This window comes from Oncorhynchus keta, chromosome 27, assembly GCF_023373465.1.
Source record: "Oncorhynchus keta strain PuntledgeMale-10-30-2019 chromosome 27, Oket_V2, whole genome shotgun sequence".
Taxonomy (NCBI): Eukaryota; Metazoa; Chordata; class Actinopteri; order Salmoniformes; family Salmonidae; genus Oncorhynchus; species Oncorhynchus keta.
In genome coordinates this window covers 258,894-272,159 of record NC_068447.1, presented here as the reverse complement: position 1 = coordinate 272,159, position 13,266 = coordinate 258,894, and the positions used below count along the sequence as shown (strand labels likewise).

At 45.6% G+C, this 13,266-nt stretch overlaps 1 protein-coding gene across 1 annotated transcript in view; it reads right to left on the bottom strand.

Moving 5' to 3' along the window:
- LOC118372962 (constitutive coactivator of PPAR-gamma-like protein 2) overlaps positions 1-11,835 on the bottom strand; it is an 81,314-nt gene extending 69,479 nt beyond the window's left edge. The window contains exons 1-2 of the mRNA XM_052481193.1: positions 9,971-11,835; positions 1,743-1,989 (exon numbers count right to left, since the gene is read on the bottom strand). Of these exons, the coding sequence (XP_052337153.1) occupies positions 1,743-1,989; positions 9,971-10,447 (724 nt within the window). The 5' untranslated portion in view covers positions 10,448-11,835. The remainder of the gene's footprint in view (positions 1-1,742; positions 1,990-9,970) is intronic.
- Between the last annotated feature and the right edge of the window lie 1,431 nt (positions 11,836-13,266).

The window sequence follows — 13,266 nt, the reverse complement described above, 5'->3', positions numbered from 1 at the left end:
TTGGCACCCTGCACTTTCACTGGCTTTTGGCGAGGTGGGACGCTAGCGTCCCGAACGATCCCAGAGAGGTTAAGTCAAGTCATTTGTCAATGTATTGTATCTTTGGCAATCTGCTGTGTTGCCAGAATTATTTGTCATTCCCTTAGCCTCATCTCTTTCAGCCAGTTTATCAATTAATCATCTATGGGGATTTGAAAGTTAAGTCAGTTTCTTTATGGGAGAATGCCTAACCGGAATATACACAGCAACACCTCCATTGGCATTCCTGTATCTTCTGTAGATGTTACAACCATATATAGCCATATCTGTTTGAAAGGAATGGTCTGCTTTCTGTTGCTAGCCAATTAACAATTTCATGTTGTTTCTTTGACTGAATAGTTGTTTTTCTAGCCAACTGTTTCTAGCTCAGCTAGCCTCTCGTAGGCTTGACACATTGGAAGTCCCTCACTGCAAACCATTGAATACTGTTTCATGCATATTGTACACCAGTGGTTCCCAAACTTGTTATAGTCCTTACCCCTTCAAACAGTCAACCTCCAGCTGCGTACCCCCTCTAGCACCAGGGTCAACGAACTCTCAAATATTGCTTTTTGCCATCATTGTAAGCCTGCCACACACACACACACACACACACACACTATACCACAGGAACAGCATGGACTTGTGCATGAGGCAGATGCGGTGCGACTCGAGTTTCGCCATCAGGTAGAAAGGAAGGCGGCTGGGAAAAATCTTTGACATCAAAAAAAATATATATATATATAATAATTTAAGCGCTGCATCAGGTCTGTACCTTTTCAGACAGAATTCTGCTCTTGCGTAAAATGTTCTGTATTGTTTCCCTGACAATAAACATCGCTGATTGATGTGCTGCTGTGGTGTTTTATGGTAGAGTAGCTAGATTAATTTTATTTCTACTAAGTCACAGTATTTAACAACCTTTAAAGTTCTATTTTGGGAGATATTATTTGATTGACAGTTCTGGTTGCCTAGTGACGGGCTTTAGTCATGCTTCAGAAGCGGCATTCCTTTACAGACAAATAAAATGTCTATTCATAGAGGTTTCATGTTGGCATTTAAAAGGTGTAGCCTACCCTAAAAACCAGACAAACAAACCTTCTGTAGCCGAGGTGCTTTCAAGGGCCACATTCCATTTTCTGAAAAGCGCTAACCATACAGGCTACCGGTAGCAACTGACTAGGTATCCCCTTTCCCTTGTGGTAGAGAAATGAACATTCAAATCTCTGGCAACAGCTCTGGTGGACATTCCTGCAGTCAGCATGCCAACTGCACGCTCCTTAAAACTTCAGACATCTGTAGCGTTGTGTGACAAAACTGCACATATTAGAGTGGCCTTTTATTGTCCCCAGCACAAGGTGCACCTGTGTAATGATCATGCTGTTTAATCAGCTTCTTGATATATCCCACCGGTCAGCTGGATGGATGTGTTAAGAACATTTTAGAGAAATAAGCTTTTTGTGTGTAATTTAACATTTCTGGGATATTTTATTCACCAAAGGTGCTTCTACAAAGTGTTAACTCAGGTGTGTGGATATGTAAATACAATATTTCTGTATTTAATTTTCAATAACTTTGCTAACATTTCTAAAAACAGGTTTTCACTTTGTTATTGTGGGTATTGTGTGTAGATCGGTGAGAGAAAAAAATCATTTTGGAATTCAGGCTTTAACACAAAATGTGGAATTTTAGGTATGAATACTTTCTGAAGGTACTGTACCTACCCAGCAGAGCAGCGAAGCAGGGCAGTTGTTGGGTCTTCAGACCCAGCTGTCTGGCTGCTTCAGAGAGCAGGTACTGGTGGGTGGTCAGGTTCTTGCCGTTCCAGGACAGTTTGAGGGCATGCGAGGAGAAGTAGGCGGGCACGTTGCAGAGAGCAAACTCTGAGTCCTGGGCGATCAGGCCGCAGAAACCAAAGTCCCTGTAGAGGGACAGCACCTCCTGGTGGTGGTCCTCCAACGTCTGGACAACCTGGATAATACAATATTAGTGATGCACCGATATGACATTTTTGGACGATACCGATATCCAATATTTTCCCTGTCAAAAAAAAAAACGATACCGATTACCGATATTTACAATTTTAGCGGCCTTTTAAGCATTCTAGTACAGTTAAATAGTTAACACGGACGCAGCGGTCTAAGGCACTGCAAGAGGCGTGACTACAGTTCCTGGTTCGAATCCAGGCTGTATCACATCCGGCCATGATTGGGAGTCCCATAGTGCGGCGCACACTTGGCCCAGCGTCGTCCGGGTTTAGCCGGGGTAGGTCGTCATTGTAAATAAGAATTTGTTCCTAACCGACTTGCCTAGTTAAATAAAGGTTACACACACACACCACACTGACCAAAAAGTTATTTTGTTGGCATTTACGTATGTCCACATTACCAGTAAAACATTAAAACCCATTTCTTTCACTGTGCTATTTCGTTGTTCACTTGTTCAGTCGTTTCTCAACCAGGGTTTCTGTGGAACGCCGTTTGGGTCTTTGCATGTCAAAACAGAGAACACTATTTGACCTGTCAAATAACACGACATCTGTTTCAGTAGCTATATAGTTCGCTATAGCTACTATCTAACCATATAGCTAGGTGTCATCATCTAAAATAACCCTAATTTATAAGACTGTTCTTATTTGGTTAATGGTGGTCGGACCCATCTATGTGAAGCTTGCCACAATAAGGTTGCACCACAATAGTTGACTTTGCAGTTAGCCTTCAAAATAAAAGTATGGCATAATTCTACAATTTGTATTAATTTGCATTACCGTCAATGACACTTATTTTGAACGCAAACCGCAAATTCCACTATTTTGCCAGTCCTTATTGTGGCTAGCTTCAAAACACATTAGCCGGTCCTGTCGAGCCAGATGAAGCTAGCTGGCTGCTTATAACATTAGCTTTGGGCAACAGGGTTAAGTAGCTTGAAGTTCAATTTCAATAGAACAGGACTCCGGCAGCCGAGCGGAAATGGAGGAAAACTCGCCTCCCTGCGGACCTGGCATCCTTTCACTCCCTCCTCTCTACAGTTTCCTCCTCTGTCTCTGCTGCTAAAGCCACTTTCTACCACTCTAAATTCCAAGCATCTGCCTCTAACCCTAGGAAGCTCTTTGCCACCTTCTCCTCCCTCCTGAATCCTCATCCCCCTTCCCCCTCCTCCCTCTCTGCAGAGGACTTCGTCAACCATTTTGAAAAGAAGGTCGACGACATCCGATCCTCGTTTGCTAAGTCAAACGACACCGCTGGTTCTGCTCACACTGCCCTACCCTGTGCTCTGACCTCTTTTCCCCTCTCTCTCCAGATTAAATCTGCGTCTTGTGACGGCCGGCTGCCCAACAACCTGCCCGCTTGACCCTATCCCCTCCTCTCTTCTCCAGACCATTTCCGGAGACCTTCTCCCTTACCTCACCTCGCTCATCAACTCATCCCTGACCGCTGGCTACGTCCCTTCCGTCTTCAAGAGAGCGAGAGTTGCACCCCTTCTGAAAAAACCTACACTCGATCCCTCCGATGTCAACAACTACAGACCAGTATCCCTTCTTTCTTTTCTCTCCAAAACTGTTGAACGTGCCGTCCTTGGCCAGCTCTCCCGCTATCTCTCTCAGAATGACCTTCTTGATCCAAATCAGTCAGGTTTCAAGACTAGTCATTCAACTGAGACTGCTCTTCTCTGTATCACGGAGGCGCTCCGCACTGCTAAAGCTAACTCTCTCCTCTGCTCTCATCCTTCTAGACCTATCGGCTGCCTTCGATACTGTGAACCATCAGATCCTCCTCTCCACCCTCTCCGAGTTGGGCATCTCCGGCGCGGCCCACGCTTGGATTGCGTCCTACCTGACAGGTCGCTCCTACCAGGTGGCGTGGCGAGAATCTGTCTCCTCACCACGCGCTCTCACCACTGGTGTCCCCCAGGGCTCTGTTCTAGGCCCTCTCCTATTCTCGCTATACACCAAGTCACTTGGCTCTGTCATAACCTCACATGGTCTCTCCTATCATTGCTATGCAGACGACACACAATTAATCTTCTCCTTTCCCCCTTCTGATGACCAGGTGGCGAATCGCATCTCTGCATGTCTGGCAGACATCAGTGTGGATGACGGAAACCACCTCAAGCTGAACCTCGGCAAGACGGAGCTGCTCTTCCTCCCGGGGAAGGACTGCCCGTTCCATGATCTCGCCATCACGGTTGACAACTCCATTGTGTCCTCCTCCCAGAGCGCTAAGAACCTTGGCGTGATCCTGGACAACACCCTGTCGTTCTCAACTAACATCAAGGCGGTGGCCCGTTCCTGTAGGTTCATGCTCTACAACATCCGCAGAGTACGACCCTGCCTCACACAGGAAGTGGCGCAGGTCCTAATCCAGGCACTTGTCATCTCCCGTCTGGATTACTGCAACTCGCTGTTGGCTGGGCTCCCTGCCTGTGCCATTAAACCCCTACAACTCATCCAGAACGCCGCAGCCCGTCTGGTGTTCAACCTTCCCAAGTTCTCTCACGTCACCCCGCTCCTCCGCTCTCTCCACTGGCTTCCAGTTGAAGCTCGCATCCGCTACAAGACCATGGTGCTTGCCTACGGAGCTGTGAGGGGAACGGCACCTCAGTACCTCCAGGCTCTGATCAGGCCCTACACCCAAACAAGGGCACTGCGTTCATCCACCTCTGGCCTGCTCGCCTCCCTACCACTGAGGAAGTACAGTTCCCGCTCAGCCCAGTCAAAACTGTTCGCTGCTCTGGCCCCCCAATGGTGGAACAAACTCCCTCACGACGCCAGGACAGCGGAGTCAATCACCACCTTCCGGAGACACCTGAAACCCCACCTCTTTAAGGAATACCTAGGATAGGATAAAGTAATCCTTCTCACCCCCCCCCCTTAAAAGATTTAGATGCACTATTGTAAAGTGGCTGTTCCACTGGATGTCATAAGGTGAATGCACCAATTTGTAAGTCGCTCTGGATAAGAGCGTCTGCTAAATGACTTAAATGTAAAATAGGCAAACAACAATACTTACAAGGATTCCTAAATCATTGCTAAGAAAAGTGAAAATGACTGCAGTTTCTACAGGTCATTGTTTCAGGCTGGTTGTATTGGTGCAGCTAGGTACCAAGTTGAAGCTAGCTAGCTACCAAGTTGAAGCTAGCTAGCTACCAAGTTGAAGCTAGCTAGGTACCAAGTTGAAGCTAGCTAGCTACCAAGTTGAAGCTAGCTAGGTACCAAGTTGAAGCTAGCTAGGTACCAAGTTGAAGCTAGCCACCCCAGTAGTTGCAGTTGAACAAATGATGCTTTTTTACCAACGTGGTATTGTAAACACATCGTTCGTGGCCGGTGTTTGCAGACTTTGTTGTACAGCTTTGACAGAGCTACTGTACCTTTGACACGCAGAGACCCAGACCCAGACTTTTTTGTACAGCTTTGACAGAGCTACTGTACCTTTGACACGCAGAGACCCAGACCCAGACTTTGTTGTACAGCTTTGACAGTGCTACTGTACCTTTGACACGCAGAGACCCAGACTTTGTTGTACAGCTTTGACAGAGCTACTGTTGAACAAACCCAGACCCAGACTTTGTTGTACAGCTTTGACAGAGCTACTGTACCTTTGACACGCAGAGACCCAGACCCAGACTTTGTTGTACAGCTTTGACAGAGCTACTGTACCTTTGACACGCAGAGACCCAGACCCAGACTTTGTTGTACAGCTTTGACAGAGCTACTGTACCTTTGACACGCAGAGACCCAGACCCAGACTTTGTTGTACAGCTTTGACAGAGCTACTGTACCTTTGACACGCAGAGACCCAGACCCAGACTTTGTTGTACAGCTTTGACAGAGCTACTGTACCTTTGACACGCAGAGACCCAGACTTTGTTGTACAGCTTTGACAGAGCTACTGTACCTTTGACACGCAGAGACCCAGACTTTGTTGTAGAGCTTTGACAGAGCTACTGTACCTTTGACACGCAGAGACCCAGACCCAGACTTTGTTGTACAGCTTTGACAGAGCTACTGTACCTTTGACACGCAGAGACCCAGACCCAGACTTTGTTGTACAGCTTTGACAGAGCTACTGTACCTTTGACACGCAGAGACCCAGACTTTGTTGTACAGCTTTGACAGAGCTACTGTAGCTTTGACACGCAGAGACCCAGACCCAGACTTTGTTGTACAGCTTTGACAGAGCTACTGTACCTTTGACACGCAGAGACCCAGATTAGACTTTGTTGTACAGCTTTGACAGAGCTACTGTAGTTGACACGCAGAGACCCAGACCCAGACTTTGTTGTACAGCTTTGACAGAGCTACTGACTTTGACACGCAGAGACCCAGACCCAGACTTTGTTGTACATTTGACAGAGCTACTGTACCTTTGACACGCAGAGACCCAGACCCAGACTTTGTTGTACAGCTTTGACAGAGCTACTGTTTGACACGCAGAGACCCAGACTTTGTTGTACAGCTTTGACAGAGCTACTGTAGCTTTGACACGCAGAGACCCAGACCCAGACTTTGTTGTACAGCTTTGACAGAGCTACTGTACCTTTGACACGCAGAGACCCAGACCCAGACTTTGTTGTACAGCTTTGACAGAGCTACTGTACCTTTGACACGCAGAGACCCAGACCCAGACTTTGTTGTACAGCTTTGACAGAGCTACTGTACCTTTGACACGCAGAGACCCAGACCCAGACTTTGTTGTACAGCTTTGACAGAGCTACTGTACCTTTGACACGCAGAGACCCAGACCCAGACGGCGTTCCGTATGTCGTGAAGCTAATAGCAGTGATGCCATTACTGTGTAACTCCGGTCGGCGAAAGCCAACATCACACACGACAGAGAACGGTTGATTGTCAAGGACAATGAATTCCATTATCTTGGCTTTAATAGATGTCACCTTTGAGTTGTCTCGCTGAAATTTTGTTAGTTTTTCAAATGACTGCTCGATCCACAGTGCAGACATTGTGGGTTAGTTTAGGAATGCTGTGTTGCACGTATAGCGGAAAAATGTTTGTGGCGTCATCACATCACGTACTTATGTTATATAGGTATGCACGTCAGCGTTGACATCGGTTTTGCACCTCGGGGCGTTAAACTACATATACGATACGTTCACCGATATATCGTACATCCGTATACAATATTACACATCTTAAACCCTCCTCTAACCCTGTAGAACGGCCACCATGCTGAAACGTTGATCAAAGTGCCATGGTATAGAAGATACAGTAAGTACACCAGTAGTCTGCCCCACAGCCTTTATCCCACCCAGCACTCATTACCATGACAGGTCCCAGCCAACCCTCATCTGAACATATGGTGATGCTGAACAACCAGGTAGTTACCCTTAGCAACATGCATGTATTGGGGCGGCAGGTAGCCTAGTGGTTAGAGCGTTGGACTAGTAACCGAAAGGTTGCTAGATCGAATCCCTGAGCTGACGAGGTAAAAATCTGTCTTTCTGCCCCTGAACAAGGCAGATAACCCACTGTTCCCAGGGTGTCATTGAAAACAAGAATTTGTTCTTAACTGACTTGCCGAGATAAATAAAGGTAAAAATAAATGTATACCTGGTCAAATAGGGCTGTTAAAATATAAAAGTTTAGTTCCAGGTGTGTGACCAAAGACCAGCCTCTAGTCCCTGTGTTGAAGTGAGGGTAGAAGACTGACAGACCACCCCAGCAAGAACAGTATTATGTATGAACACGAACAGGCCAAAATACACTGATTTACTGGGCTACTCTCCACTACCTATTAGTGTTGTCACCATACCAGAACTCTGACTGGCACTTGATCCAGACAAACTCCGCTACTGCTGGGCCTCTTGAGCTCAATATCATTACATTTGAACATTATGAATATGTTCAAGAGACAGTCATTAATGAATCAATTATACAAATCAAATTGACTTTGTTTTTACAAATCTAAATACAAAAGGAAATCATTTGAATGGTAATTGTCTATTGATAAACTGGCTAAATGAAGATGTAGCCTAGATCTATTCACAATGCAGGTGAATACATATTCAATAGGAGAGTGAACGCCTAAAACTCAGTATTCAGCTTGTTTTGGCTGATATCGTCGGGCTACAGACAAACAATCCCTTCCACAGGAATTATTTTATTGGCAGCTGCTAGTAGAACATTTTATTGTACTGATCAACAACATTTGCATAGAAGAGGCAATATTTTATAAAGGTGTGGGCTGTTTAATTAATGATGTCATTCACAAGGCAGAATGTGGTTGTTGAATCTGACTGGCTACAGAATCTAGTTGAAACCAGATGGAGGTGAGGAAGATTAACAAGTGAATACGTTTTAGGTGGTTAGGGAGACCAAGTGAAGTAACGTTTTTGGTAACAATCAACATATTGTGTGTTATGGTTTGCATATTTGAAACAAAGTACTAGGGTAGTAAATTCAGCTACAAGGTAGCAAGGAAATCTACGCCATGGTTTTACACAGCACCCAAGCTTCTGGGAGAGGGCCATGGTTTTACACAGCACCCAAGCTTCTGGGAGAGGGCCATGGTTTTACACAGCACCCAAGCTTCTGGGAGAGGGCCATGGTTTTACACAGCACCCAAGCTTCTGGGAGAGGGCCATGGTTTTACACAGCACCCAAGCTTCTGGGAGAGGGCCATGGTTTTACACAGCACCCAAGCTTCTGGGAGAGGGCCATGGTTTTACACAGCACCCATGAGGAGAGCCATGGTCCCTTTTGATGCGCTAACAATGCAACCCAGACAGCTATAGCAATAAATGAGTAGACCTAAGCAGAGCAGGTACTTTGCTCTTCTTGCTATAAAAAGGAGCTACGCTGATATAGTCTTAAAGGTTTAAATCATGCGAGACCTTTGACAGAAGTACAGAACGTTACAAATTCTAGTTCCAAACGGGGGTTTTTGGTATCTAAATAGGACTGAAGTTTCGGTATACCGTGCAACACTACAAGTATACAGTGCACAGCTGTGTACATTTCATCCCAATCTGTAACCCCTGGCTGGATCCAAATGGCACCCTATTCCCTGTAAAGGCTCGTGCACTACTTTAGACCAGGGCAGATTCCAAATATTAGTGCACTACTTTAGACCAGGGCAGATTCCATATATAGTGCACTACTTTAGACCAGGGCAGATTCCATATATAGTGCACTACTCATCCAGAGGTCAGTCAGTCCAGTAGTAGTTCATCCAGAGGTCAGTCAGTCCAGTAGTAGTTCATCCAGAGGTCAGTCAGTCCACTGGCAACATTCAACCAATATCACATTAGTTAAGCATTAGCCTCTGCATCACTGCACCCTGTCAGGGATCTACAGTGTTACCATTGTGGGGGCATATGCTCTTAAATATGGAATTTGGGAGCACCAGTGCCACTAGAATGTATATATTTTTTAAATCACCCAGGTAATAATTGTAATTCTTCCTTTGCTGTCCCGCAGCTTCCGTAGTATCATACAAATATATTGTTTGTATTCTCAAAACCTGTATTGTTATTACTGACAATTCTTTGAATAAATGTTGAATATTTTTTATTTATTTAACCTTTAGACAAGTTAGTTACGAACAAAATCTTATTTACAATGAGGGCCTATTTAAGAGAGAACAGTCAATAGGCAGTCCTTGAACCAGCGACTGTGGCAGTTAGAGAGGCAGGCCTCTCCAGGTGACATTTGTTTTTTATACAAAATGCCAAAATGACATTAATACCTTACATATTTTTAATTGTGGTCCTACGTTGTGTGCAGCAACATTTGTTAAACTTAAGAGCACATGTGCTCCTTGTAAAAACAAATGTCACCTGCAGAGACCTGCCTCTATCACAGCCACTGCCTCTTGACCATCCCCTCTTATCACTACAATTTATTTGTTTTACTCCCCCTCATCAGTCCAGAAACCAGACTTAGTGTTTCTCTGCTATATCTTTATTCTTAGCTAGCCAGCTACTGCTCGTTACTCACCCGCACTCCGAAGCGGAACATGGCGAGGCGGACACAGTGACTGAGGCAGGCGGGGGGCAGGAACCAGGCGCGGGGAGGCGGAGTGGCCTTACTGCCGACGTGGTTAACGATGAGCTGGGCCGTCTGGCGTTGTCCCTGGGCCCGGCGTGCCCACTCCGGCCACCGCTCCTTCCCCAGGGTCCCGTTGAACACCACGACCAGCTCAAGCCCACCCTGGTACAGACAGGCCTGGGACAGAGCGGACAGGTATCCCAGCATGGCGTTCCACTCCCCGCCGCACACCCAGTCCGTCTGGTAGCCGCCGTACAGACGCTGCAGACCGGAGTCAGCATCGATGAGTATCCGGGCCGGAAGAGGCAGAGGCCCGGGGTGGTGGTGCTGGCGTCCCGCAGTACGGCCTAGTTTGAGGAGGTCCACGGGGATGGCAGCCCCGGGACACCGTTTCTCCAGATACTCCTGGAAGCCCTGCACGCCCATCCCGGTGTTGTTGAGCCGGTGGGTCTGTCCGGTGGGAGGCTCGGGTGGTGTCGATCCGGTAGCTAGCTGGAAACGGGCGGCTGACTACCTCGTCTCTCTGACAGTAACTGATTGACTACACGGCTGTTGTCGCCGGTAGCTAGTTTCCCCCCCAACCCCGCCTAGCTGGTTAGCAACCTGGCTAACGTTGCTACATGTGGTCGTGTGCGTCCATCCCTGGTAGTATTGTGGTAAACTGCCAGAAAAACAACTGAAGTTTCTCGTTAAATAGTCCTTAACTAGTTAACATCTGAAAATGTGACTGGCAGCTGACTGGCCGTCCGTAGTTATGATTTGGACGATACTTAACCTGACGGTGCAAATATTTATGTTAGACTAGTTCAAATTGCAAGTGCTAGCTAATGTAATGTACTAGGTAATGTATATGTTGATACCGTTAGCCATCTACAGGAGCTTTTAGTTAACTGGGTCCCCAGGAATGAAATGGTCTGTTTGGAGAAATACAATAACTTAAATAAAAACAAACGCCTGATAGCGCCTCCCTCGATTACTTCCAAACTCACGACTTCATGTGGAGGAAGGGAGCATTACTTCCAAACTCACGACTTCATGTGGAGGAAGGGAGCATACTTCCAAACTCACGACTTCATGTGGAGGAAGGGAGCATTACTTCAGAGCGCTGTCAGCCATCTTGCGACTTCCTCACGGACCAACACAAGTGGGAGGGAAGCGGAGGGTTTTTGACTAGATGGAAACAGCTTTTGTCGGATAACGACTTTTCGTAGCAGGTTAGGAGAATTAGGTTTAGTTTTGGAAAAGAGTAAAGGTTAGCGAAAATTAACTAAATGTATATTTTTAACATTAATTTGACAAAAGCTATATCCCTTCTAGCCATGACCAGGGCTGTGATGAAGCCAGGGGAAGTGGCCAACCTATTACCAGTGCCGATAGGTTATATATGTCGCCCCCTTGTGGATACATTTGGGACGGCAGGTACATCATGTATTTGGGGATTTTAACATGAGAAAAGGAGTCTTTCTGTATTCCAAAATCAACCCCTACACCTCCCCATAGCCATTTTACCCCTCGAGGCCTAGACACACTCCCTGCCCCTAGCACCCCAAATACAACCCTGCTATAGTACACCCACTGCACAGGAGGTTGGTGGCACCTTAATTGGGGAGACCAGGGTTGTTGTAAAACTGGAGCAGAATAGGTGGAATGGTATCAAACACATGGTTTCCAGGTGTTTGATGCCATTCCATTTATGCCGTTACAGTTATGAGACGTTCTCCCCTCAGCAGCCTCATGTGACACACTGATACAGAAATACCAGCCCAACATCATCATTGCACACACTCACACATTTTGTATAATTTGACCACAATTTGAGTTGGTGAAATATGTTGCTCTCTCTCCCCCTACTCCACTCTCTTCTCCCTCCTCCCCTCCACTCAATTCAATTCAAGGGGCTTTCTTGGCATGGGAAACACATGTTAACATTGCCAAAGCAAGTGAAGTAGATAATATACAAAAGTGAAATAAACAATAAAAATGAAACAGTAAACATTACACTCACAGAAGTTACAAAAGACTTTGCAAATGTCCAATTTTTTAAATTTATTTAACCTTTAACTAGGCAAGTCAGTTAAGAACAAATTCTTATTTACAATGACACGGCCTAGGAACAGTGAGTGCTCAGGGACTGATTTTTACCTTGTCAGCTCAGGGCTTCGATCAAGCAACCTTTCGGTTACTGGCCCAATGCTCTAACCACTAGGCTACCTGCCGCCCCATATTATGCATATATATATATATATATATATATATATATAGTAGTAGTTAAAGTAAAAAAGTGAAAATAAATAAACATGGGTTGTATTTACAATGAAGTTTGTTCTTCACTGGTTGCCCTTTTCTTGTGGCAACAGGTCACAAATCTTGCTTGGGGGAAAAAGGGGGAGGCTTGCAAGCCGAAGAACCCCATCCCAACCGTGAAGCACAGGGGTGGCAGCATCATGTTGTGGGGGTGCTTTGCTGCAGGAGGGAACTGGTGCACTTCACAAAATAGATGGCATCATGAGGTAGGAAAAGTATGTGGATATATTGAAGCAACATCTCAAGACATCAGTCAGGAAGTTAAAGCTTGGTTGCAAATGGCTCTTCCAAATGGACAATGACGCCAAGCATACTTCCAAAGTTGTGGCAAAATGGCTTAAGAACAACAAAGTCAAGGTATTGGAGTGGCCATCACAACGCCCTGATCTCAATCCTATAGAACATTTGTGGGCAGAACTGAAAAAGTGTGTGCGAGAAAGGAGGCCTACAAACCTGCCTCAGTTACACCAGCTCTGTCAGGAGGAATGGGCCAAAATTCACCCAACTTATTGTTGAAAGCTTGTGGATGGCTACCGGAAACGTTTGACTAACTGGGTTAAACAAAAAAGCAATGCTTCCAAATACTAATTGAGTGCGTGTAAAATTCTGACCCACTGGGAATGTGATGAAAGAAATAAAAGCTGAAATAAATAACTCTACTATTATTCTGACATTTCACATTCTTAAAATTAAACTATTTAAAAAATGGTCTAATACATTCAATCAATCAATCTACAGGAACATTTAGGGGCTTTAACCTAGAACTGTGGTTCTAACCTGAACCCAGAACTGTAGTTAAAGCCGCTAATTGTTCCTCTATAACCAATAAAGAAGCACTTTACAAAGCTAAACTCTTTTTCTATTACTGACATTTTACCAACAGTGATGTATTTATTCTAACCGCTGCCTCCTGATAAAAAGGGGTAACATTCATCAGCGTT